This window comes from Talpa europaea (genome assembly GCF_964194135.1).
Source record: "Talpa europaea genome assembly, chromosome: 13".
Lineage (NCBI taxonomy): Eukaryota > Metazoa > Chordata > Mammalia > Eulipotyphla > Talpidae > Talpa > Talpa europaea.
Genome location: NC_140080.1, coordinates 42,251,203 through 42,278,728, shown reverse-complemented (window position 1 = coordinate 42,278,728; position 27,526 = coordinate 42,251,203). Strand labels below are relative to the sequence as shown.

General features: G+C 46.8%; 1 protein-coding gene across 1 annotated transcript in view; it reads left to right on the top strand.

Annotated features, from left to right (window-relative positions):
- PDE6A (phosphodiesterase 6A) overlaps positions 1 to 27,526 on the top strand; it is a gene marked incomplete at both ends in the record, with an annotated part of 101,261 nt that overhangs the window by 32,530 nt on the left and 41,205 nt on the right. The window contains 11 exons of the mRNA XM_084252418.1: positions 1,236 to 1,302; positions 5,004 to 5,051; positions 7,097 to 7,246; positions 8,077 to 8,220; positions 10,092 to 10,157; positions 10,318 to 10,464; positions 11,900 to 12,007; positions 13,671 to 13,780; positions 15,201 to 15,288; positions 15,478 to 15,578; positions 15,764 to 15,871. Coding sequence (XP_084108544.1) covers positions 1,236 to 1,302; positions 5,004 to 5,051; positions 7,097 to 7,246; positions 8,077 to 8,220; positions 10,092 to 10,157; positions 10,318 to 10,464; positions 11,900 to 12,007; positions 13,671 to 13,780; positions 15,201 to 15,288; positions 15,478 to 15,578; positions 15,764 to 15,871 — 1,137 coding nt within the window. The remainder of the gene's footprint in view (positions 1 to 1,235; positions 1,303 to 5,003; positions 5,052 to 7,096; positions 7,247 to 8,076; positions 8,221 to 10,091; positions 10,158 to 10,317; positions 10,465 to 11,899; positions 12,008 to 13,670; positions 13,781 to 15,200; positions 15,289 to 15,477; positions 15,579 to 15,763; positions 15,872 to 27,526) is intronic.

Here is a 27,526-nt window from a genome sequence, read left to right as displayed (position 1 = left end):
ATGGAATGAACTTGATACCAAAACCCAACAAGGGGACTATGAAAAGAAAAATCCAGACAAAGTTCACTTGTGAGCATAGATGCAAATATCCAAGTAAAAGTATAGCAAATAATAACTGAAAAAAATTATACCTCATGACTAAGTAGGGTTTATTCCAGATTTATTCCAGGAATACAGGATTGGTTTAACTTTAGAAAATTGGTTAATATCATTTGTGACATAAAGGAAACATGCATAATTATCTCCATAGAGGAGAAATTTCTCAATCTTTTAAAGAGATATACCATATGTGCAGATGCTGTAGGCCACTTAGAATCAAAAGCACACAGACACCACAGAGGCTGTGGCATCACTGTTTATATTAGCTCAGACTGGGGAGAATGTCCACTAATAGCTGAATGGACCAATTGTGTTATAGTCTCACAAGGGAAAACTAGGTCAATAAAATGAACAAGTTACTGCAACGCAAAAAAGAATGAAGTCGAAAAACAGGCAAAAGTCAAACTAGAAGGTAGAGGAAAGCATCCTTAAGTTGTGAAACTCCGCAAAAAAGCGAGACTGTGGCTCTCTCAGTGTCTAGACACTGGTTGACTTTAGGGTCCAGGTGAAGGTGCCCTTGGAAGGCAGCACAAGGGCCTCCTGGTGTGCACATTGCTCTGGGTGTGGGTGTGGCTTCACAGATGTTGACTTTTGAACAACTGGTGACTTTTGAGTGCATTTTTTGGTGTATTTTTCCTTACAATAAGCGAGTAAAAGGTCATAACACCAAAACTTTAATATCCTTGCAAGGGATAAATAAGTATGTAAACCACCTAGTTCAGTGCTTGGTATGTGGTAGAAGCTCACCATAGAGGAATTTTCCACTCAGCTATGAGTATTGAGCTAACTCTATATAAGTATTAACGGTGGGAATTCTAGAGTATTGAGCTAACTCTATGGACGATTAATGGCAAGAAATGGTGGAACCTGTTCTTGCTCTGCAGCCCGTAACAGCCTGTTGATTAAATGTTATCTCTTTTGTTGGGCAAAATTAATGTGCAATCTATAAAATGTTACTTATCAGTCTTTCCTTGCTGTCTAAATTTGGACATTAAGAGGCTTGATCAAGTTTGGGTCTCATCAAAGATAGAGAAGTCATAGACAGAGAGTAGAGAGGGAGGGCGAAGACCCTGGCTCAAGTTTTCTGTCCTACTGTCTCTACAGCATCCGTGACCATTTGCCTCTGGTCTTTCTAGGAATCCACCCCCTGACCACTGGGCTTTAGTAAGCGGTCTGCCCACATATGTTGCCCAGAATGGCCTGGTAAGTAACTTATCTTCAAAGGGGGAGAGTTTTGAATCAGGTGGACAAGTGAAAGTGTTACAGGGCAGGGAGTGGGGGGCGTACCCCTGACCCTGCAAACCTGCCTTGTCTAAATAGGTTCTGCCATCCGCCGCATCAACACATAACATATGAGACTTTAACACGATTAGGAAACAATACAGGAAAGGCAAAGAGTATAGTTTCTAAATCAAGCACCCAAAGTTACCCGTCCCCTCTTGGGTAAAAGTCCATCCAAGCAGGATTGGCCCAGAGCAAGGCCCCAAAGCCTGCCACAAGTCCAAAGCATCTTTCAGTGGGGACCCACAGAAAAGGGTCAGAAACCACAAGACAAGTCTGGAGGGAAAAGAGCAAAATCAAAATCAAGACAAAAACCGCCATTGTCACCTCCCCAAGGGTCTCTCACCCACATCTGTGTCACCCAAACCACGACCAAAAGGCAAGTGCAGTTTCTTCACGTGTCTCTCTGCTCCATGCACCCCCTCCAGGTCTCCTTCTGGCTCCCCATCCTGCTTCCTTCCTTCCTCAGTCTCCTCTGAAGCTTCTTCTCTCCCTGCTCAGCTCCACCCTCCCTTGGGTGGGGCAGGGAACCTGGAACTTCCCCTTTCCTGGGGACCATCCTGTTACAAAAGGACTCTAGGTAAAGAAAATGGCAGAAATGATGGGAAGTGTTTCTTACTAAAATTTGTATTCTATTGTTTCTCAGTTTTCTTGGCAGTTGGTCCAAGGAGATGAACAGAGAATTCCATTTGAGGCAATACAAAATACACAGAGAAATATTCCTTAGTTGTCTCACTGACAACAAAAGACACATATCCATGTATCAAGGACAAGGTCATGGCTGACTAGCCTACCAGGCTGATCACAGACTTAGGTCCAGCCTCTCATACCACAGACCCAGTCGCCACTCCCAAACTCCCATCCTGCCACATTTCCAGTCATGCTATGTATTGCAGAGCTCAAATGCTGTCTCTGCCATGCCCCACCCACTGCAGGTTCAGGGTAGAGTGACTGTATCCCTGAGAGAAGAGTCATATCTGTTAGCTGTACATCACCCCCATATTTAAGCCTAGTCACCCCTGTGTCCTTCCCCAGGCACACACTACACAATTCTGCTCATGTAGCAGGGTGCCTATTGAATGTTTTCTATGTGCAGGTGCTGTGATTGGCTCTGAAGCTACAAAAATAGATGAATCAGAGACAGTTTCTATGCTGGAGCTTAGAAGCAATCTGCTTCATAGTGTGGTGCTTAACTCCTTGCGCCACCAGGGAGGCCCCCAAGATGTTTTGATCTGAGCCGAGTTTCAAAATAAGTTTTGGCAGATAGGGGCAGGAAAGAGGATTCCAGAGGTGGAGGCAATAACATGGGCAAGTAACATGGGCCAGGAAGCCATAGCACGAGTGCAGATAGCGTGGCTGAGTCTGAGGTCCAAGACAGAAAGATGGCAAGAGATGAGACTGGAGAGGGAAGGAAGAGTCAGGTGACAGTAACTTGGGATGCCAGGTCGAAGGGGTGGAAGTTTTGTCTATAGGCACTGGATTGTTAAGCAAGAGATCAGCATAGTCAATTTTCACTTTAGAAAAATCTATGGAAAACAGGTCTGCAGGGAGCAAAACTGCAGAGCGACCAATATATCATATAAGCAAGAGAAGATGAAATTTCAACAATGGCCAGTAAAAAATATGGCCTATCAACCTGAGTGCTTATGATGAGCAAGGCAGTAAATAAATTTGCTCAACAACGGAGTTGAGATGGAGAGAGCTCGGGGGTCAGGTATAAAATGGAGAAGGTAAAACTGGTAGGACTCTGTGGTTGATCAGGAGCAGAAAGGCGTCAATGTCAATTTCAGGCTTCCAGACTGGCGGGACAGTGTGCTTACAGCTCGGCTGCAAGATGGTCAGTTTCAAAGTGAGACTGAGGCATTTTTCAGGAGCAAATGGCCAGCAGGTAACTGAAGAGATGACTCTGCTGTGGAGAGGGAGGTGGGATGGACAGGGAGGTTTGGGAGTTATCAGGACAAGATGGTACATAAAACGATGAGTGGGGGTGAAGTTACCAGGGAGTGTGAGGGGAACTCAGGATGGAATGTTGGAGACCAACATTTAAAGATTGGGTGAAGGAGAAACAGAAGGAGAATTGAGAGGTGTCTGGAGATCCGGCAGCAACTACTGTCATGGAAACCAAGGCAGTGAACTGTTTCAATAACAGTTGAAAGAGAGAGACAACTGAATACAGCAAATGGGATCTTGGCACATTGGAAACCCCCATCAGGTTTGGCAATCAGGAGGTCACTGGTGGCCAGAGAGTAGGTTTGGCAGTAGGTGGAGGCAGAAACCAGTGTGTGCGCTGCTGAGGCATGGATAGGTAATGAGGAGGGAGGGAACGCAAGAGAAAGGAGAAAAGCTGGGTGGTTGCTATGGGGACAGTGTCAGGTCAAGAGCAGATTTCATCTTCAGGGTTGGAAGAGATTCGTGCCCACTCACGGCTGAGGGGAAGGAGCCTGCAGAGAGGTTGGAGATGGGGAAAGAAAGGCCACTGATGGAGCGGATCCAAGGGGAGGCCAGAGGGATGGTGCAATGTGGGCAGTCCTTGAACAAGAGAAGGGACAACTTACCCTCTGTCACCATGGAAAGGTCATGTCCAATGGGAGGGGACTGGTTGCTGCAAGCCCAGAGTGACTTTTAGAGAATTAGAAGAAGGTATCCCTTCTTAATGGGTAGTAAGAGAAGGGCTAGGGCCATGAGTCTGTAAGCCAGGCTGGATTTCAGCTCCCTTCCTCTCCACAGCCAGATGCCCTGTGTAAGACTCACATGACACAGCTGGACACAGCTGTACCCAGGAGCACCACGGGCAGGGCTCCAGAGGGAGACGCACATGCCATCTGCCTGGTAGGGAAAGCTGGTCCAATTTCCAGAAGAAGCATCTGGCGATACATAACCAAAGTTACAACACCTTTCATTTCTCATTCTACTCTGGAATTTGTACCCCAGGGATAAACTCCTCCCTTAAAAAACAAACAAAATCAAACCCCAATGCAATTGATTCAAAGACATTTGTTATATTAATTTAAAAAAATAACTGGATATACGGGCCTCCCTGGTGGCACAGGCGGTTGAGCGCCGCACCGTGAAGCTGCCCACAACCTCTGCAGCGCGGGTTCGATCCCTGCCGACCTGAGACAATCTCACATGGTGCGGCAGACCTCTCCTCTCTCGCCCGCTGCTCCCCTAAGCAGTGTATTTCATCAGCCTGCCTGTTCTGTTCCCTGCTCTGTCTCTGGTGAATCCTCTCACCCTCCTGCACATCTAGCTTGTACCCTGGTTCTTATATAAATAAATAAATCTTTTAAAAAAAATAACTGAATACAGAAAATGTACTTAACAAAAGTAAATAACAAAATGAGATGCTATCTAACTATTAGTGACAAGTTATAGTCTCAAGTTTTTCAAAACCTGGAAATGACTCAGAAGGGGAGCAAATGGTGACCAAAGATGTTTATAAGATAGTTATTTTTCTGTCCATGGACACAGTTAATCATTCAAAACCATCTCAAGCATGTCCACTTGATGAAAAGAATTTGAAAGCCTCAGGCAGGGCTGTGGTGTTTGGAAAACAGCACGCAAGGTTGCACTGGCACCCTCTCGAGTCTAATTCAGCTGCATTATCCCCTTACACCTTCCAGATTTGCAATGTCATGAATGCTCCCTCAGAGGACTTCTTTGCATTCCAGGTGAGTCAGTTTTTCTTTGCTCTTAGTCATAGGATTTGTTTCTCCCCATAGAGTATCAGAATACATTCTAATCCAAGTCTTTATTGGAAAGCGGTCTCAACAAGTGCACACACTTTTACCACAAAGTCATGTGGCCACGGAAGTGGAGAAGGAGAAAGTTCCCTCGGTATTTTTCTAGGTCCTGTTCAGTTTTAGTGTTCACATTCTTTGTTTTCTGGGTTTTGCTTATTCTGTTCTCCCTCCAACTGTCATGCCCAGCCCAAGGCCCCTCTGCCTTTTTAGAACATGGAATGCCATGAAACCTCCATGAGGTTTTATTTTTCTCCCCTGGCTGGGTAGTATCTCTGTCTCCTGGAGACTTTCATGGAATATTTGGTATTCCATTTGATTTTGTTTGTTCTTTTTACACAAGTTACTGAAGGCGTCCTCTGTGCCAAGCACTGGCATGACGCTACCATGGTGGGCGAGACAACATGTTCTTTGTCTCCATGGAACTCATGGTTGCAAATGGGACTGCTGGTCAGGAGAAAGGCGGAGAGAAAGAACACTAATCCCCCTCAGCAAAGTATTAGCTTACTCGGTCAGGAGTTGGATCTTATCTTCCTTGATATCTTCTTGACCCTGTTAATATTTGCTAGGTATGAGGAAAGACAAATCTATAGCAATCAGGCATAATTAAGAAGGACATAAAAATGACTCTTAGGAAAACTACATACTTCTGAAGTTGAAATAATATACACCTTTTGCTGTGACATCTACCATTTCAGAGTGACAAGCCCAAGTCATTGCTTCTAGTTGCCAAGGTGATTATAACCACAACAAGACTTGTTTCCCCAGGTCGTCCAGTTATTGCACTGGACCCACATTAGCAAATCAAATCTGATCTTGTTTCCAGATTCGAATCTTTCCCCTCCAAGTCATCCTCCCCAAAGTAGCCTGAGTGGTTGTTTTAAAACATGGGTTGTGTGCTATAAGATCCCTCTTTCCCATTTCATTGTCAATAACCTCTGTCAACTTAACACAACCTTCAGAGAGAAGGGATCCCCTGAAGGGTTAGGTAGAGAGTGGGGGGAAAGGCAGACCTTGAACCCGTCACCTGACCAATAGCCCCGTGCTCCTCAGGCTGCTTTCTGCATCCGTCCGCACAGATGCTGAGTCCCAGAGTTACCTCATCATAACAGTGATCGTCTCTCCACTTTAAGAATTTCAGAAATTTGGAACTGGAAGACTCTTCAGGGGGCTCCCCTGACCCCCTAGAGAACTTCCCATGTCCAGCATAACTGCCTGGTGACCCTCCAGATTGTGAGTGACCTGAGGGCAATGCCTGTGCCTCATCTGCCTTGGTTTCCCTGGCTGCCACCTCAGTTTTTTGCTCTCTGTAAAATGCTTGATGAGTCAGCAGATTCTGACCGGACTGGGAAGATCTAGTCCAGTTAGCCCCATTGTACACACGATGCACGTGCAGCTCTCACAAATGGGAAGTGATGTACAAAGGTCATCTTAGGATTGGCCAAGAATTTCACCTGTTTTCTCACTTGGTCCATGAGGCACATGCTCTTATTATCTTCTCCATCTAGAGATGAAGAACTGGAAGCCCAGAGAGGCTAAATAATGCACTAGAAGTAACCCAGGACAGGAGAAAAGCAGAGCGGGGTCTAACTAGTTATCTCATTCTGAGTTGCCAGGATCGCCAACGTGGCCTCTTTAAAGCCAGCCCCCCCGCAGGTAGCCCCTGTCTGAGAGAGAAGCACCATCTCCCTGGACTGCTTGTGCATTTTCTTTTGTCCTGGCACATAGCGCTCTGCCTGGCATGCAATGGCCCTGACATCTTAGAGAGGAAATCAAAGTAACTCTGCGTTAAGAAGCTCCAACAGAAGGGTGACCTGCTCCTGGCATTTGTGTGGTGAAGGACACATGTAAAATCCAGTCAGTTCTGACTTCTTGCCACCCTCTTAGCCAGCCAGGGTCAGTATGCAACGTGTCATCCACCACAGCTGCTTCCGCAGCCCACTGCCCAGGGAAACATGCTCTCTCTTCTCTTGTAGAAAGAGCCTCTGGATGAGTCTGGGTGGATGATTAAAAATGTCCTCTCTATGCCAATTGTGAACAAGAAGGAAGAAATTGTTGGGGTGGCTACATTTTATAATCGCAAGGACGGGAAACCCTTTGATGAAATGGATGAGACCCTCATGGAGGTATGGTTTGCAGGAGGTTTCTGCTGTTGGGATTTAGAGATTTGGCATCAGCCTGTCACTGAGCTGGGTTTCCAGAACCACATGGTGGGGCCCATGGTACTGCTACTGCTGTGGGAGACGGGACCTCGCCTTGTAAGTGTGACCTTGACTTGGCCTCAGACTCCACTTTCTCACTCTCCCTTCTGCACTGCCACACGTTGGCAGAGAAATCCACACATGCCATTTAAAGACATTAATTAGAGCCTCCCCTGGTGGCAGAGTGGTTGAGCGCTGGGTTGCGAAGCTGCCCGCAGCCTCTGCAACGCCGGTTCGATCCCCGGCCACGGGTGAGGGTTCCACATGGCGCGCAGACCTCTCCTGCCGCCCGCTGCTCCCCTCAGCAGTGTACTTCGTCGCTCTGCTCTCTGCTCTGGCTCTGGTGAATTCTCTCACCCTCCCGCGCTTCTGACTGTACCTAGTACTTAAATAAATAAATAAATAAATCTTTTTAAAAGAAAGACATTAATTAGCTTTACATTTTAGAGCAGCTTTAGATTCAGAGCAAAACTGAGCAGAAAGTAGATTCCCGCATGCCCTATCCCCACAGTCACACAGCACACTCCTTTTTTGTGAAGTTATGACACAAGAATGACACTTGATGTGTGCTAGTACCTTATTTAAAGGGCATTCCCATTCATTTTTATCCTCACATCTCTTTGAGGGGGGCAGTACCCAGCTCATCAAACCCATTTTATAGTTGAGAAAATGGTGGCATAGAGATCCTCGCCTCAAGTTACAGTTAGGATAGAACCTGACATTCTGCCTCTGATTCTTCCTTTCTTCCCTTTCAGTCCTTGACTCAATTCCTGGGCTGGTCTGTCTTAAATCCTGACACCTATGAATCAATGAACAAACTTGAAAACAGGAAGGATATTTTCCAGGACATGGTAAAATACCATGTGAAATGTGACAATGAAGAGATTCAGAAAATCTTGGTGGGTAAAGTTCTTTCCTTGTTTCTACTCTAGCAGAGACTGTGCTTTGGAGACATGATGATGTAAAGCAAAGACTTCAAGCTCCACAAGAGCATAGATTGGGGTGGGCTTTCTCATCTCACTCCTGCCTAGCACAGGGGATGTTGTAGGTAGGTGGGGGAATGGATGGATGGATGGATGGATGGATGGATGGATGGATGGATGGATGAATGAATGGAGTGGGTGGGTAGATGGATGGATGAATGGAGTGGGTGGATGGACAGATGGATGGATGGATGGAGTGGGTGAGTGGATGGATGGATGAGTGGAGTGGGTGGATGGACAGATTGATGGATGGATGGATGGATGGACGGATGGATGAAGTGAGTGGGTGGATGGATGGATGGATGGATGGATGAATGGAACGGATGGATGGGTGGGTGGATGGATAGATGGATGAGTGCCAGAGACTAGTACATAATGGCTGCTCTGTAAGGCTGCTCTGTGTCCCTTACAGGGTCACCTCAGTCTTGGTTTAGCAGCTCTAGACACTCCATTTTTCACTACAGTCAGGCTGACTTGGTACTGGAGATGGAGTCCTCAAACCACTGTTCTTACTCTAAGTGTTATCTCTATCTGCCAGACAATGGACAGCGTTCTTCTCAGACCCTCCTTCAATGGGGTCAGCTAACTTAGAAGACCCAATCAGATTACAGAGGACCTTGGTGAGCAAAGAAGTAAGAGTGAGGAAGTTAGATGTCCCTCACAGAGTTTTATCACTCCCTAGTTTATAAGACAATTTCACACTTACAATCTTGTTTAATGCTTACAACAGCCCCACAAAGGGGAAAAGGTCAGAATTTCTATCCCCGTTTTAGAGATGAAGAAATTGAAGCCAAAAGGAGGAAATAACTTGTCCTCGAATTACTCAGATTATTAAATAGGTCTCACTTAACCTTATCAGGATAATGAGAAAATTCTCTACTATTCTTATGAACGGAATGCCTCAGGAGGTAGTGAGCACCTCGTCATAAGAGGTATCCAACAAGGGTCTCGATGATCATAGATCGGGGATGCTGTTGAGAATTCTACCTGGAGTGGGAGATTGGACCAGATGCTTTCAAAGATATGTGGGAATCAGTGATTCATCATTCCTGGGATTTTGGTCTTAAAGAATTCAAGATTTTAGAGGTAAACTGAATTAACCAAATGGCATTGGCTATGACGCCAAACTGAGCTCCCAAGACCTTGGCTTATGGCCCTCACAAGTTGAAACAAGTCAGACCAATGTTTTCAGATATCTTCTTAAACCGGGAAGATAGCACATCAAGTTTCGTCATTTTCGTCGTATTCTACTAACCGATCAATTCAAAGGCTAAAACATCCAGCTTGGATGAATTCATGTTTTACTTCTCTCAGTCCATAATAGCTAGTGTGTTGGGTCAAGAAATCACAAACAAGCAACTGGGTCTAGGCTCCCTCCTCCTCTGGCACAAAGAGAAATAGGCCAGAGCAGGAGGAACTTGCCTCAAGTCACACAGTGAGAGAATGAGCAGGTTCAGGAGCATCGCTTCCTGACTCCCAGTCAGTAATAATAACAATACAACTACAGTACTATTTAATTTAGTGCTAACTACATGCCAAGCACTGTGCCAGATATACATGCAGTATTTCATTTAGTGATATGCATGCTTTTAAAAAATGACTTTCTGTAATCTGATTTCAATTCACCAGTTCAGTATTTTGATTGTCTCCATTTTATAGAGTTGGTGGTTCTGTTGCAAGGACTTTAGAGGAAGAAAAAAACATAGAAATGGAAAAGTGGAGGCACGTTTAGACCATCAATGTAGTAACCTACTGTTTTTACTCTCTGCTTTCTTGGGGTCTGGCAGAAAACCAGAGAGGTGTATGGAAAGGAGCCGTGGGAGTGTGAGGAAGAGGAGCTGGCTGAGATCCTGGTGAGGGCACAGCAGCACCAGCTGGGCCTCTGCAGAGCAGGTTCCTTTCCTCTGCGCAGCACCTCCCAGCCACTTGGGATGGGGCAGTGTTGATGGGAGAAGGGGTGAGGCCCAGGGACATCCCAAGTGTCCTGATCACTCGCTCCTGGTCTTTACGCAGCAAGCAGAGCTACCTGATGCAGAGAAATATGAAATTAATAAATTCCACTTCAGCGACTTGCCCCTGACAGAACTGGAGCTGGTGAAGTGTGGGATACAGATGTATTATGAGCTCAAAGTGGTGGATAAATTTCACATTCCTCAGGAGGTAAGTTCAAAACAAACCTCTTTGATGTCTCTTTCTCTTTTTCTTTCTATCTTGCTTTTGAAAATGTCTGTCTGTAAACTGCCTTAACAACTGTGTACCCTTGACTTTTAGGATTGCAAGCACTAGCTGTGCTGCCCAGATAAGGCCCTGATCAGTAAAGAGACACTCAGTTCCTCTGCACTAAGGCATTTCAGGCACACCGGCTTCTCGCGGTCCAGAGGCCTGAGTTCTGAAGGCTGTAACGAGCTGAGATGCAGGGCACCGGCCTACAGCCCACCAAGGGTGGGAAATGTAGTCAAATCCACTTACATAGGGCCCTTTCTGCAGGATTTCTTACTGAGCTGTACTGTGATGCAAAGGTCCGGGTGATGGCAAGAGAAGGGGGGGTGGGGGGGTTCTGTGTTCACCATTTCCCAGACTTGCAGGATGACAGGATGAAAGCAGTGTGTCTCAGAATTTTGTCCCAAACCACATCAGAGGCACCTGAGAAAGTATCAGAAACGCAAATTCTCTCTTACTCAGTTTGGGGAGGAAAAAATATTTTTCACTGTTCCAAGTTCTCAGCTCAGATAGCCCGTCTTAAAAAGGAAAAGAAAAAGAAAAAGAAATAAACCGATGAGCAGAAAAAAAAAAACAAAGAAAAAAATGCCTCCTGTCCACATGGAAGTGACCCGGCGAAACCAAGTAACTGTGAAATGGTTCAGGTGCTAGATACCATCTTCAGCTAAAGAAGAGGAGAATGTTGATGGATGGGGTTAGGACTTAAAAGGGAAGGGACACAATTTACAGGAAGATGGACGAACAAAGGTTCGATAAAAAAAAAAAAAAATGTCTTGGACCCTGCAGAAACAGTGGGACACAGAAAGGAATTTTAACAGACTTGGCTAGACACCCCCCAATCCCGCAAATGCCACGTTTGTGTATCATCACCGACACCTCCCTCTTCCTGGAACAGGGAGGGAGAGGCCCCACCAAGGAGTCCTCTTCTATAAGCAGATGTCTCTTACAAAGGAGAGCTTCTCAGTTTTCAGAGCTTTTCTTACGTCCACACACACACAGTTCTGATGACTCAGAAGCTCTGTTTTCACAAGCCTTCAGGTGCTTCTGGTGGGCGCTCGGGTTTAAAAACCCCTGATTTGCAGACACTTTTGATCTCACCCCACCCCACACCCCCCTCACGTACACCAAAGCTCCCATTACTTCTCCAGGACGGCAGCTCTTTGCAAGTCACCGATGATGAAGCTTATCGGTGGATTAAGTGCGGTGAATCCTCCTCGTGGTGTCGCAACGACCGTGCTCAGAGCATGCAGCGGCAGTGCCTTCTCAGGCTGCGGCTTCTCCTGGGGCCGCGGGGCCAGCGGGGGTGGCGGGAGGCCCTGGGCGGGCGCGGGGCAGAGGCGGGCATGGCTCACACGGGCGCCTCGTGTGTTCGCAGGCCCTGGTGCGCTTCATGTACTCCCTGAGCAAGGGCTACCGCAGGATCACCTACCACAACTGGCGGCACGGCTTCAACGTGGGGCAGACCATGTTCTCCCTTCTGGTGGTACGGCGGGCGGCCAAGGGGGTGGGGGCGCCCAGTGCAGCTCCCCCAGAGCGGCTGCATGGTTCTGCTCTATTTATTGCTTTGAAATAACAATGCAGAAGGGCACATGCTTGGCATAAATGAAGTCCACGAAGAGAGAAGCTGGAGGTGGGCCGGGGAGGTGGGGGCGGAGGGGTGGGAGAGAGAACTGGGGTGGGAAGGGCACCCAGGGGTCTGTGGAGAAGGAACGCAGCTCGTGGGGTGGCTGGGGGCATGCATGTGACCAGGTGTGAGCCTATTTCCCCAGCCGTGTCATATCACTTTGTTGTAAACCCAAGTCCCCTCGATAAGGGGTAGAGAGTGGTGAACAGAAAAGTATAGATAAATAATAAGTGAGGAAAAAAAGCTGCACCCCTCCCCAACACACACACACTCAATCTTAGCCCAGTTATTTGGAGCTAACCATGGTACAACTAACTCCTTCTGAACTTTCTTCTGAGACCGCAGAGACATATTTGTGCATAAACACACACACAGAGATTATTAGCTAATGGAATAGTTTTATATTACACATATATGCACTATATGCACACATGTGGTGGTAAAATATACATAACATAACATGTACCATCCTGCCCACTTTTGGGTGTGCAAGTGGCATTAAGCACATTGGCCCTATTGTGCAAGCACCACCCCATCCGGCTCTAGAACTTTCCCACTGCCCCAGACAGAAACTCTGGTACAGTACACAACTCGCCACCCTTCCTCCCCAGTCCCCACGACCACCACTGACTTTCTGAGTCTATACATTTGACCACTCGCATGGGGGGACTCCTATAGTGTCTGTCCTTCTATGTGTTCTGGCTTATTTCATTCACCATCTTTTCAAGGCTTCTCCACGATGGGACTGTGGCCGCACAGCATTCTGTGTTGTTTAGGTAGACCATGATTTCTCTAGCCAGCCCCTGCTGCTGGACACTGGCACTATCAGTGAGGGGCCTGCCTGTGTGCATTTGTATCAGCATTTCTGGCCCAGAGGGTTTGGAGCCCTTTATACTTCTTTTAAAACTGTTTTTTCCATCCCAGTTATGATGCAAATCCCTGCCCTTGCCCAGACTCCTCATCCTCACTCCTTTCCCAGTCCAGGCACTCAGGCCTGGAGGAAGCAACTGTGGCCAAGTAGCCAGAGAAAGTGACAATCACACCTCACACTTGACTTATTTTTTATAGTGTCAGAGACAGCTCATCTCCCCAGAGCTCTTCCCCCAGCATGAGCAAAGATTTGAATATTTGAAAGACACTTGGAAAAAGATCCTTCTGGACTGTGCCCAAACCAGTAGATCAGGTTTGGAAGGGTTACTTTACCAGTCTGGCCATTTTTTTATAATGTCCCAAAGTCTAAAAGCTGAAAACAGGAAGTTTTTCAACAATCCCATGTGCAGACTGGGATACTGACACCCGAGGGAGATGGGACCTCAAAGGGCAGCACAGGTGACCCACCGTCCGCCTCTGCTAGGGCCTGTCCCAGTCTGGGCAAGCCCTTCATCCCACCCTGTGGAGACGGGAGGGCCAAGATCAGACCAGTGTCTTCAAGCTCCAGTCCCTCCCCTTCACACCTGACCCCTCAGCCCTACCTCTGGCCCCCACAAGAAAGAAGATAGTGGCCCTCTGATTGCCCTTCCAGACAGGAAAGCTGAAGCGATACTTCACAGACCTGGAGGCCTTGGCCATGGTCACCGCTGCCTTCTGCCATGACATTGACCACAGGGGCACCAACAACCTCTACCAGATGAAGTGAGTCCACCCTGACTGGCCCTCTCCCCACCTCTTGTCCCCAGGATGCATCACCCAAGGCTGACTGACTCCCACACAGACTCACTGGCAGCAGGGAAGTCCCACAAGTTTGTGGTTTACTGCTTCCTCCTGCTCGTTCGTTCTGGATAAACCCTGCAATAGAATATGTCCACGCCCCAATGCTCGCAGCCTGGGAATATGTTGTCTTTCATTCAAAAGGAATATTGCCAATGTGATCAAATTAATTTTAAAATATAGGGATTATCTTGGATTATCCAAGGTTCCCACATAGCCAGAAGGGTCCTTCAATGAGGGAGGGAGAGGTCAGAGAGAAGATTCCTCTCTGTGAACGTTGAAGGTGGAGGGCAGGCCACGAGCCAAGAATGTAAGTGACAGCTAGAGAAGGCTAGGAAAAGACCCTCCCCTGGAGCCTCCAGAAGGAATACAGCCACGCGGACAACTGCAGATCTCCAAACTCTAGATCTGTAAGATAATAATTTTTTATATTTTAAGCCATGAAATTTCAGGCAATATATTATAGCAGCAATAGGAAACTAATATATAAAACTTTCTTCCCTTCCTACCTGCTGAACAATTTGAGCCACAATGTTAGTAACTGATCATGGTTCATTCATTCACCTTGTATTTATAAAACTCCTACTATGACTGTGGTGGACCTTATGTTGGGCAAAGGAGGTGTCATGGTGAGGAAAGTGAGCATAGACCCTGTCTCACAGAACTCCTGTCCCAGGTGGTCTCTGAAGCACAGTCCTAGAACCACGGTCCAGGTGGGCCTCGGGACCACCTGTGGGCTGGGCAGAGACAAGAACTGTAGCCACATCATAGATGAGGAAATGGAAGCTTTGCCCAGTACCTGGGGCCTGTATGTCATTAGTCAGCACTAGAACACATTCTTCTGAGTCCTCAGTTCTTGCACGTTGCCTTGGGGCTAGAGATTGTGTTTACATTTTACCTCGGCACCCTAAATACTGAGCTCAGAGCTTGGCACATAGTATTTACTCAACAAATGTTTACTGAATTAAGACTTGAATAAACACACTGCTTGTGGGAATTCAATGGCTTCCCCTATGACTTGGACTTCATACTGCCAGTGTTCGTAGATGGCCACAGAGGACCTATATGTCTCTAAATGCGCAAGTTGCATCATGTGAGCTTGTGCCTTTTTCTGGGGATAAGCATCCATTGTTCGATAGACTCCCTAAGGTGCCGCCCATGATCCCTAAAAGACTCAGATCAGTTGTGGAGGAAACTGAGGCTTGAGCATCAGGAGACCTGAGGTTCTAGTCCTGGTTCCTAAAGTCTCACTTCTCATCCCCGACTTCGGTTTCTCTGCCTCAAGAGGCGGTGGAAATGGATATGTCTCCAACCCTCTGATTCATTCTCTCTCACTTTCATTCAGATCCCAGAACCCGCTGGCTAAGCTGCATGGATCATCCATCTTGGAAAGACACCACTTGGAGTTTGGAAAAACATTGCTGAGAGATGAGGTAGATCAGAGCCCTTTGCATGGCCTTGGGGCCTGCACAGGGGCCCCACCTCCCAAGAAGTCCCAGTGTTCTGGCCATTGGCCTGGGCTTCTTCTCCCCTCACCTGGGGCAATCGTTGGCCATTGAGTGACTTCATTGCCAGCATCACTTCTCAGATCTGTCCTGTGGTGTTTTTTTTTTTTTTTTTAGGGCCTGAATATCTTTCAAAACCTCAATCGCAGGCAGCACGAGCATGCCATCCATATGATGGACATTGCCATCATCGCTACAGATCTCGCCTTATATTTCAAGTTGGTATTTCATCTTATTTTAAGAATAGCAATCTCTGTGATAATAACAAACATCTTAGTTCTGATTGATTTAATAAGTTTCTGTGAAGTTGCCAAGGTTAGAAACCCAGAGATGGCCTTTTTCAAAAATGTGCTGGTAAGAATGGTTATCTTATTCTAAGATAACCAACTGGTGTGTCTTGCAGGAAGAGGACAATGTTCCAAAAGATCGTGGATCAGTCTAAGACATACGAAACTGAACAGGAGTGGACGCAGTACATGATGCTGGAGCAGACCCGCAAGGAAATTGTTATGTGAGTTAAAACATGGGTGAAACCCTGATCCTCCCAGCCCAGGGTCATAGATCAAGATGCTCACTTCCTTCAGGGGAAACTTGGGACACCATTTCAGAGGCCTCCAGCATAGCAACTCATGATGTTAAGCCCAAACAGAATTGCAGCAATTATGATGTTTAATTATTTATTTTAGCACTAAAATACAGTATAGGGCCTCCCGGGTGGTGCAGGGGGTTAAGCACTGCACTATGAAGAAATCTGCAGCCTCTGTAGCACCAGTTCGATCCCCGGGTGGCCAGGGAGCAATCCACATGGTGAGGCAGAGACCTCTCCTGTCTTGCCCGCTGCTCCCCTCAGCAGTGTGTTTCAGTCAGTCTGCCTGTTCTGTTCCCCACTCTTGTCTCTGGTGAATCCTCTCAACCCCCTGCATCTCTGGCCTGTCCCCCAGCTCTTGTATGCATAAATAGATAAACCTTTAAAAAAAAATACAGTATAGTCTTGTTTTATTTCTCTGGACACAGAAGCATAGTTGTTGAAGTATTTCTATCTGAAATTCAGAATGTCGGTGGTAAAGCGATGTAACTTAACAGTTTTTGGTATATCTTAGAGTGTTATGCCAGTTATGATTTGAGTAATAACTATGTGTCTCTCAAGAGATGCAGGCTTATTTTCCTATGTTCTTTTATATCTGGCTATGTCCTGCAAGATGGCTGTGCTATTTGCAAACAGCTACATGCTTTATATGAAATGTGCAGCATCTTGCTGGCCAAGACCTGCTAAAGGAACTCAGATTTAGGTTTTCTGGTAACTGTCTTCTTTCACTTCTCTCCATGTGCTTCAGTGATTCACCTCAATTAATGATGGGTGAGAAATTTATATCTGAGTCCTTTTGTGCATTTGTGGCCTGAGCCAACTGGCCCACCCCGTGGCTCCAATGGGCCCTGTGTGTTCGAGGTCAGGGGAGAAAAGGCCTGCCCCAGTTCCCGAGGACATCTAAGTTGCTTGTTCATCCACAGATGCTTCTGTGGAGTGGAAACTTGATTAGGTCACAAGTGCTATAAGTCCCTGTGACAGAGAAAGGGCGACTGTTGTGACAGGCTCAGGGAAGAGGGACAAGTGGCAAGTTGTCCTTCCCTCAGCCCACGCTCATGCAGTTGGACGCCAAGATCCCCTGGTCCTAGGGAGTAGTGCGGCCTGTTCCCAGTGGACAAGAGGGTGCCGTCCTGCTGTGGCTGCTCCCAGGAAGACAGGGAGCTGCTCCACTGGACGTTTCAAAATGGTACATCAGAAGGATGAACAATCAGGAAGAACTCCCTGCTCTGGGATAGGGGATCTGGCATTAGAAAGTTGTCCATTCTCCCTGTAAGTATTCAATTAAGGTGACTCCAGGGAAAATATCTACTTTGTTTTTGAGTAGAATTAGGACGCTGATTCGAAAATTTTTATTGTTTTTTATTTTTTTTGTTTTTGATTCAAAAATTTTTATGAGAAATAAGTATGCAAGAATAGCTAGAAAGTTATGAAGGAAAACAGCAGGGATTGGCAAAACTAGACAGCCCAGCTTGGCATAAGTTGGAGGGCATAATGGGGTAGATGTGAGATACTGTACCTGAACTAAAAGTGGATTTTCTCCTAGTGGAGAAAGCTGTAGCTTCATCAGTAGTGCTGGGACCATGAGTTGGTGCAATGTTTTTTTCTTCAGCATCACCAGATAATTCTCCAAGTCTCAGGATTGATGTCCTAGACATTTAATTCAACTCTGATACCATCTAAGTGGAGATGGAGTCAGACCTTATACATTAAAGGCTCCGTCCCACAGACTGAGTTTATTCCAGACACCAGTCACAAGCCAGGTCATATCACCTGATGCTCTGGTGATAAATTTGGAGGGTCCCATGACCCCCCATTACTCTCTGGGCTCAATTTGCTAGAGCAGTTCACCCAAGTTGGAGAAATGTTTACATGCATTTATGAAGGATATTATAAAGGACACAGAAGAACGGGCACATGAAGAGACACGTAGGGCGAGGTCTGTGAGGGTCCCAATTGCAGGAGCTTCTGTCCCCAGGAAACCTGTGGACACCATCCTCCTCTTCCCTCTCCCAAGGATTGGATGCCTTCACCAACCCAGAACTCATATTTCATTGTTCAAGAATTTGTAATGGTACCTAAGCTATGGACTTCACACATGTGGGCAGGTGATCTGAAAGTTACAGTCCTGTACTCATTTGGTCTTTCTGGTGACCAGCCCTGCCCCGAGCCTATCTAGGGCCTCCACCCCAAGCCTTCTCATTCTGAGAAGCCCAAACGACATTCCTATAACACAGGAAGTTCCAACGGTTATTTAAGGGCTCAGTGCCAGGAACCTGGTACAAAGACCAAATAAATATATCTCTGATTATCCTGTGCAAAGCTAGAGCCCTATCTCATTCTGATAGCAAGAGAAATTATAGATAATCAAGGACTTTAATGAGAAAACAAACTCCCAGAAAAAGAAAGAGGAAAAAAAGGCACAAAAGAATTAAAAAGAAAAATTTCAGAATATATTTTCTAAACGTGACCTAAAATGCAGAAGTCCCAAAGAGATGGATAGGTTTGACCACATGAAAATTAGGGATTTCTGCCTGACATGCTGAAAATGCATAGCTGAAGTCAGAAAGCAAATGATAAACTGAGGGGAAATGTCTGCAACACCCCTGACAGAAAAAGGGCTAATTATCTTAGATAAGTAAAGTGTCAGTATAATTAAAGAAAAAGACTAATGCAATAGAAAAATGGGCAAGAAGATTCAGCCTACTGGTCCTTTGCTGCTGTGCCCCAAGGAGCCAAGTCAGCACTGGCTGGCCCGGGCGGCCTGTTGCCGGGCTGCCGAGAAGCAGCTCTAGCGCTCTGCTCCAAGCCGAGACCCAGGGCCCTGCCCCTGAACACATCACCCGAGCGTGGAGCCTGCGCTACACCCACCCCTGCCAAGCCTCAGCCTTTCCCTGTGTGTCCCAGTGTTTCCCATGCGACCCATCCTGTGCGGGGGCTTTGTGGGTACCCCAAAAATTCACACCACACTCCACACAGCCCATGGTGAAGATGAAAAGATCCAAGAGTTTCCGGGCATACCTGCTCTCCTGCCGCTGGAGCTACAGCTGCATTCATTACGGCCAATCACGATGGACATTCCCAAGTCCCTGCAAGAAAGTCAAGGATGAACCTATGGTTAATGTGAGCTGCCAGCCTGCAGAAGAGCCAGTGTTTCTAATAAGACGTCACACAGAAAACTGCAAAACCATTCTGGACTTGAACTGTGAACATGTTATTGGAAGCCGCCAGAAATAATAAAAGAAAGCAAATTCATCACTGAGCTAGCCCACATGCTCAAGGACCATGGCTGGGGCTGATTGGGCGGCACCCATCCACCTCATGTCCACACCAACTGCCAACGTTCTACTCCAGCATAAGAGAGCATTGAATACTTGGTTCCCTCCTTTTAGGCTCCTTGCCATCTGGGGCATTCTCCTACCCTGGTGCCCTTTTTCTTGTGACTGGCCTCTAAATTTCTTTTTTTTTTTAAAAAAGACTTATTTATTCATGCATACAAGAACTGGGGCACAGGCCAGAGGTGCGGGGGCTGAGAGGATTCACCAGAGACAGAGTGGGGAACAGAACAGGCAGACTGACTGAAATACACTGCTGAGGGGAGCAGCGGGAGAGACAGGAGAGGTCTGCTGTGCCATGTGGGTCAGCCCCCTGCCCAGGGATCAAACTTGTGCTGCAGAGGCTACAGATAGCTTCATAGTGCTGTGTCTTAGCCCTTGCATCATCAGAGAGGCCCTCAGTCTATAATTTCTACCTCTGTCTCTCTGCTTTGCATCTGTTTGTGAAATGATGCTGGCTTCTGAATCTGCCCTACTGTTGACTGAAAACAAAACAGAAAGAGCAGATTCCTGACTGCATGGTGGCTGGTGGCCTTTGGTAGGGCCCCAGGGCATGTGCAAGAGCCCCCTCTTGGCAGGTGAGCAGTGGCACCCTGCCCAGTGAGGGTGAGGAACAAGCCAAAGGGAGAACCTTAAGCATCCTGGGGTGGGCAGGGGACAGGAGCGTAGAGTGAGGAATGAAACCAGGCAAACCCGGGAGGGGATGGAAGGGCCCGAGCCAGTTTCTGGGTCTTCACTCATGTGCTTCGGACTGCAGGATGGTGTGAAACATTAGCATGACATACACAAGGAGTGAGAAAAAGGGGAGGGGGAAGAAAGAGAATTTATAGACTGGCACATGGCCAGATGCGTCTGTCCTACCCCAGGGGCATCCGCTGAGCAGAGACGGAGGTCCAGGCCAAAGCCATAGGAGGCAAGCTGGTGGCTTCTCCACAGATAACCCTCTCACCAGCAGCTTACCTGACCCAGAGTTCAGTGGTTTGAACTATCAAAAGCCCAGTAATTTATCTGGTCAAGAGTTTCAGAAGCTTAACTTCCCCAAAGCTTCAGTGCCGCCCTTTTTCCCATCAGCCCCTGCTCAGGTGGTGGGGTTTGTAAAGTTGCACCTTCTACCATTGAGTTGACGTTAGCGGGTGGAGTCTAGAAAGCTCCACCTCTACCATCAAGTTGGCTGTGAGCACCACCCACTGACTGGAGGTTGTTCTTCCCTCTTCCTCTTGAGGAACAAAGCTGTGAGGCTCCTGGAGACCAGGTATCTTAAGGTCGAATTAATCTTTCCTAAAAGGACAAGAAAAAAGACTTGTTTAAAAGGATAAAGGGAAAAAAAAAAAAAAAAAAAAACCTTCATGACTGCATGCTCCTGGATCAGAAGTTTCTGTTCCTGACACCAAATGTGCCAGGTTGGCAAATGAGCACAAGAAGTGACCCTGATTCTAGCTGGCAGGGCAGGACCTGGCTTTCCTGGGCTGTGTTGGTGAGGGTCCTGGCAGCAGTGGGTGACTTGGGAAGGGCCCAAATGGGTTTTGATGACTCTGAAGCTTCAGAGTCTTACAGTGCTGAGTATTCTTAGCCTCTTCAGCCACGGTGGGGAGAGGAGAGGGGATTGCCATTTGCAGTGGGCCTAGGACCCAAACATCCCAACTAGCAGAACAGGGAACAAAGGGGGCCTACAGGCGGAGCATCTCAGAAGTGACTTAGATAGTGGGCCTGACCAGGAAAAAAAATAGAACCAGTTAGCAATTCTGACTTTATTTTCTGACTCAAGAAGAAAAGAGCATGGTGGCAAAGAGGGGGGAGGGAAGGGGAAGGGGACCCACTTTGACTTGAATCAGTGCCAGTCAGTTGCATCTTTCCTCTCTACTATGCAGTGTCTTCATGGAGGTCAGTAATTCTTTGGCCATAAGATTGTGGGTGTTTTCTCTGTAATCATGGTGATTAAGGAAAACAAAGCCTCAGTGACTGAGCTTAGTGATGACCTGGCAGGTAGAGTTCTCTTTGGACTTGAGTATTTTGTGGGGACAGAAGTCTCAATGTGGCCCCAGCAGTGGGGAGGACTCAGGCTTGATATCAAACTTCAAGTTACAAAAACCAATGTTGGGGCCTCCCCTGGTTGAGCCCTGGGCTGCGAAGCTGCCCGCAGCCTCTGCAGCGCTGGTTCGATCCCTGGCCACTGGCGAGGATTCCACATGGCACGACAGACCTCTCCTGTCTCGCCCGCTGCTCCCCTCAGCAGTGTATTTCATCAGTCTGCTGTTCTGTTCCCCGCTCCGGCTCTGGTGAATTCTCTCACCCTCCCACACTTCTGACTATACCCAGTGCTTGTATAAATAAATAAATAAATAAATAAATAAATAAATAAATAAATAAATAAATAAATAAATCTTAAAAAAAAAAAAAACAAATTCCAGTGTTACCCCCTGCAGCCAACCTTTCCATCCAAGCTTTTTTATATTAGGAAGTGGAGAAGCAATCCCTGGAAGGCTCCTGAGAGAGAGTGGTGTTTGTTCCATTTAAACAGCCTTGTGCATCTTTTCCACAGTGATTCAGCCATTGCATGGGGCATGACAGAAACTCATTTAACTCAGTGGATTTTTTTGCTTAGACTGAAAATATGTTAGGTAATTCTCAGCACCTCATTATCCAAGTAGGTTGATCCTATGGGAAAATTCACCTTAAAAGTCACCAAAAAAATAAAGATCTGTAAAATTAATGAGGCAAGATTAAAGCAGCCAGTTCAACACATTTTTAGAATTGAACCAAATGTCTAGAGGGAGCAAGTGCTGGAAATGCCTTTCTGCGTCTGTGCTGACTGCAGCGTGCAGGACATGAGGTAGACTGCCCTGACCCTGGTGGGGGTCAGAGAGTTGCACCAGAGAGCACAGTGTCCTCAGGGCTAGCAGAGTTTGCCTCTAAGACAAAAAGAATTCTTAGAAGTACAATGGTATTCCCAAAGTCTTCTAGTCCACATCTCTTGGTGCTTTAGTAGCCCTGGGAGATTAAGTTGTTCTTGTCACATTCCCCAAAAGCAGACTAAGGTTCAGAAAAAGGATTTCAATTTTGCTCTAAGAGAAATAGTTCCTCTGACTCCCAGTCCCAATATTTCAATTAAAACAACAACAACAACAAAAAAAAAAACCTTTTTCAACCTTAAAATTCCTAAGTTGGCTAACCAGCACGGAAATTTCTAGATCTCCTCTCTCTATCACCCCTGATGGTAATGGCCTTCTTTTATGGATTTTAATTAGCTTCCCTTTGTTCAGAGGATGTCTTGGCTATTGATATTGCTTTTGATTAAGAAAAAAGGGTGCTAGACATGAGTAGGTGTTTTGTCTTCAAAATTCAAAATAGAAAGTGGCAACATAGAAACCAGACATTAATGCTCTAGAATCTTCAAGCAGCAGAGGAGACCCATAGTGCGCCTGTTACTCCTTGGGGGTGGGGCCTCCGATGTAGCATGGATCAGAGCGGGGTTAAATTAGACACTAGTTCTGTTTCGTTGGTTTTTTTTTTTTTCAGTTACTATCCACTGAGCATCCATTGGGTGCATAGTGCCATAATTGTGTAAGAGATCTGAATAAAATGTCGTTTTTTCATAACTACAAGGAAAAAAGAAAGCAACTTGTTAGGTTTTCCTTTTGTGTCAGTGAAACCAAGAGTGCTCCTCACAGCTTTCACTGCACTTTTGGCTTGTCAGATGTCTATCAGTAGTGGAGCGACCACAACTGGTGCATCAACTCACAGCTTCCTCCAGTCAGTTCCTTCTTTAATCTCCTCACCAAATTACTGAACATATCAGAGACCTCATCCCAATTGCCCCTACAGGTGCAGGGAATTGGAGTTTGATGGCAAAGTTTAGGCGGGGTACAAGGAATAGGGAAGGAGTAAGGGCAAAGTGAGGAAGGAGAAAAATATGGAGTTCTGTAACCGTGCAAGGGCACTGGGGAGCCAAAATTTTACATCCAGTGGGTTCTTACCAGTGTGCCTACAGCTGCTGTGGCAGGACATGACTCAGGTTCAAGATTCAACAACAACAGGGTTTATTTACAAAGGTGAGAGAGAGAAATTTGGAAAAAGAGTTAGAGGCAGAACCAGATCAGTAGCAATGGTTCAAAGGTCATCAAGGTCTCGAAGTTTCAGCAGAGCTTGCACCACAATGGTCAGCTGCAGCAATTCAAAGGCTCTGGACACTGGACCAACTGCACCAAAGGCAACAGCACCAAGGGGTGATGCTGGACAGGTCAGGGGGTCTCAGCAATGCTGGGCATAAAGCCCATAGCAGCCAGCTCTTTTAGGGACAGCTAGCACAGGGCCAATGGTATCATTCAGCAGGCAATGTCAGAGGTCAGGTTTGCGAAGGCGTGGTGCCAGAGAACAAGGTTTAGTGTTCAACTCAACCAAGATCTTCTGGGAAAATTTGGCTGCCTCTTAAAGTCCTCTTCCAAGCTCTGAACACCACAAGTTGGTTGGAGCCTGGCTTAAATACTACCCAGGATGCCTGCCTTCCAAAATTGATTGGTCCTTTAGTAGATTGGTATCTGTGGGAGTGCCAATCAAATTGGAAGGTTTGAGATCCTATGTTTGCATAACTGCCAGAAGTGTGGGAGGGAACTACGCCAGTTGGACTTCATAACTGAACACTAGGAACCAAGGGTGGGGGCGCTCTAGTCCCAGCTGATTCACTGATGCTGGTCAAGCACCAATCAAATTGGTCCACTCTCAAGCCCATTTCCAATGCCCTGGAGCCTAATATAGAAGGGAAGTCCTGGTCCTTGGCCAGACTTGACCAGCATTGAGGTCATGGTAGGCTCCTGGGTTAGAAGACAGAAAAGAACCAGTCAGAACCAGCCTTGGTGGGGCCAGAGGGAATTGCCCCCAATTCCCTTCAGCAGGGCTGAGTTTAATAAGTTAGGGGCCCATGATTCAGTTCTACACCTCAGCCATTAGCTGCCTTCATCTTCAACTGAAGACCAACCAGCAGCCTCCCTAGCTCCACATCTCCTGTGCCCCCTCGGCCACGCGGCCCGGCTGCCCCCAGGGAAGTCAGTCTCAGGCTGCTGCTGGAGTCCAGTACAGCCAAGCTGATGCCCACAGATCGTCAGCTGGGCCTATGTGCCCTGATGCCCATGGCAGCAAGGTTACAGAGAAGGGACCGTAAATCTTTTCCAGTGGTCAGTGTGTGCAAAGAGGTCTCTTTTGGGCCTCCCTGGTGGTGCAGGGGTTAAAGGCAGTGCTGTCAAGCTGTCATCAGTCACTGCAGCATGAGTTAGAACCCCAGTCAGCCAGGGAGCTGACCCACATGGCACAGCAGACCTCTCCTGCTTCTACCTCTGCTCCCCTCAGCAGTATATTTCAGTAGATCCTCCTATTCTGCTCCCCACTCTCTGGTGAATCCTCTCATCCACGCCCTGCACCTCTGGGGCCTACACCCCAGTTCTTGTATGAATAAATGAATAAATCTTTAAAAAAAAAGGTATCTCTTCTATAAAAATGTTTTCAGTGGAAATATAGAAAAGAAACAGTAGCTTATGAAATATACTCCCATAAATAATATTTAATTTTTTAAGTAATATATTTGGTGCTGTTTTTTCAGATCTGCTTTTTACTTTGATTTTTAAATTCTATTTCCTCTGCACTAATTGAAATATATTTTAAGAAAAAGTGATCACCAATATGTTTTTGGAAAAAAGATATCACCTCCCTGCATTTCCCAGAATAGAACAAACCTACACGGTACATTATCAAATTGAAATACAAAATGTTTTCTTGTATAGCATTGGCCAGAAAAGAAAATCAGATACTTTTACTAATAACTTAGCATGATTCCTTTTGTTAAAAGAATTCTTTAACAAATCGGAATCTTGACTTTAGGAATCAGGTTGGAAGTGTGTGTATGCAGTTGAGTGTGTCATTGAGTGTATGAGTGTGTAGGTGGTTGAACATTTTGTATTTTTGTGCCTTTGTATGTGGTTGAGTGTGTGTGTGTGTGTGTAGCTATGTGATTGAATGTGTATGGGTTAGTGTATGAGTGAGTGTTTAAATGTGTGCACAGCACTTGAATTGTGCCTGTGTTCCTTCTCTTGGGGACATGCTACCTGATGGGGTTTTTGGAGCCAGTGGGTTGAGTGCAGGGCACTTGGGTTCACTCTGGGAAAGGTCTCACCAGAGCTCCCCTTTCAGCGGCACGTGGCGAGTTTCTCCATGAGACAGAATCATTAGTTGTATTTAAAGAGCCGGTTTATAGGGAAAAGAACAAAAGAGTAAAAGACACTTGCATAGACACAAGCAAGCAGGATGAGCTGCCCCAGAAGGGACAGGTTTGCTGAGAGAGGCCTGCATGGTTTGAGAGCTGCCTCCCCTGAGTGAGGTCAGCAAAGAGAAGCACTGGCAGGGTACACCTCACGGGCAGGCAGGAAGCTGCTGCCCTGCGGAGGGAGAGAGTTGGTGAAAAGCACCTGCAGAGTCACAGGTGGGCAAAGAGACTGCAGCCCCGTGCCTGGGCAGAGACTGCACTGATAGTCTTCTGTTTGGGAGGGGCTCACTCCTTGTGAGCCTTCAGTTAGTTGCTGATTTTGGCTAACTATGTAGAAACTGAAAGGGACCGGCAATTCCACAATGGGCTCAATCTCTAGCTCTTTACTTTTGGGCCTGTGCCCTAGATGCTCCTTACAGCAGTCTGATACCTGCTTGATCTTATGCTTTGTAATCTGGGCTTTGGTGCCAAAGGACCTTGGTTTCTATAGCTGGGTCAGTGGCTATGCTAATCCCTTCTAGCCCCACCTCCAGCCCTTGGTATTTTGTGAGGCAGGTTTCCGGTCTTGTGGGTGCCTCCTTTTCAGTTTTTCTATTCTTGTCCTCCATCATTCCTCTTCCCCGCCGGCCCCCCATCTCCATCATATCCAGCCCAAAAATCTTCTGGGGAGTTGAAGGGAGGAGGTCCATTTTCTGTTGCAGCTTCCTGCTGGAATGGGACGTAGAGCTGGGCCTACCTAAAAGGGCCTGGGATATGGTCTCCCTAACACTGAGCCACCACCTATTGTTGCTGGTTTCAGAAGGAGGCAAAGGGTGGGGCATCTAGAGTCCAAGGGCATCTGGACAGGCTGTTCCTCTTGTATGGGTCAGCTGGTTTTTTTGCTTGGAGTTGTTTACACTTGAAGAGCTCCCCCTAGGTTAGAAGAAACAAATTTAATAAGGAGATTGTGTATGTTAAGGTTTAAAGAGGAGAGTGAGAAGTATTAAGGGCTAAGGGCCCTCAGTAACATGCCATTTGGGGCCAGCCATTGAGTGTCAGGTTTGCCAACAAGATAAGTAGCAGTAAAATAGCTAGCAGGTTTTGGGGTTGTGACATGGGAATAAATTTTACTAGGTGAACAACCCATTTTTAGAGTGTCGTTAGACTAAAGAGAATGTCGATGGGATACTTGCTCCTAGCAGAGGAGCTGTTTTAAATTCCATGTGTCCCTTGTTAATGGGCAACACCCACCCGGAGAGCCCTGAGGTGCTGGAGTAAGGCATATAGCCACAGACTCAGCAGGAGGGCTGGCTTACTGTGTGTGCAGAGCAACAAGCCCGTGAAAACTACTAGTTTTTAGTTTTGTTAGGGACAGTGTCATGAGCATGATCACTGTGAGGCTAGTCAGAATCTCAGGAAATTTGACTGGGTGAGCTTTAAAGTTAAGTTAGAATGAGGGGTTGCAGTCCACTTTTTAAATTTTTTTAAAGATTCATTTATTTATACTAGAACTGGGGTATAGGCCAGAGGCGCAGGAGGGTGAGAGAATTCACCAGAGATAGGGCAGGGAGCAAAACAGGCAGATGGACCGAAAAAACTGCTGAGGGGAGCAGCGGGCGAGACAGGAGAGGTCTGCTGCGCCATGTGGGTATCTCCTGGCCAGCCAGGAATCGAACCTGCGCTGCAGAGGCTGCGGACAGCTTCACAGTGCTGTGCTTAATCCGCTGCGCCACCGGGAAGACCCCTGCAGTCCACTTTTTTAATGTTAAGACTTTACCTGAGTGATACCGAAAGCCAGCCTCAGTTTCCCTCGGCCAATAAAAGGAAACAGTTTGAGGAAAAGGAAAGTGGTTCTATTTGTCAACAAATGAGGAAGGCCGCAGCCTCGTGTCTGAAAGAAAACTGTCCTGCCCTTTGGCAGAGGGCAGGGGTATTTATACAAAGGGAAAAAAGGGGGAGATGGTCAAGGGTCTGCAAAGGGGAGGGGAAGGAGTGGGCAAGGAGAAGGGTGGGCACCAG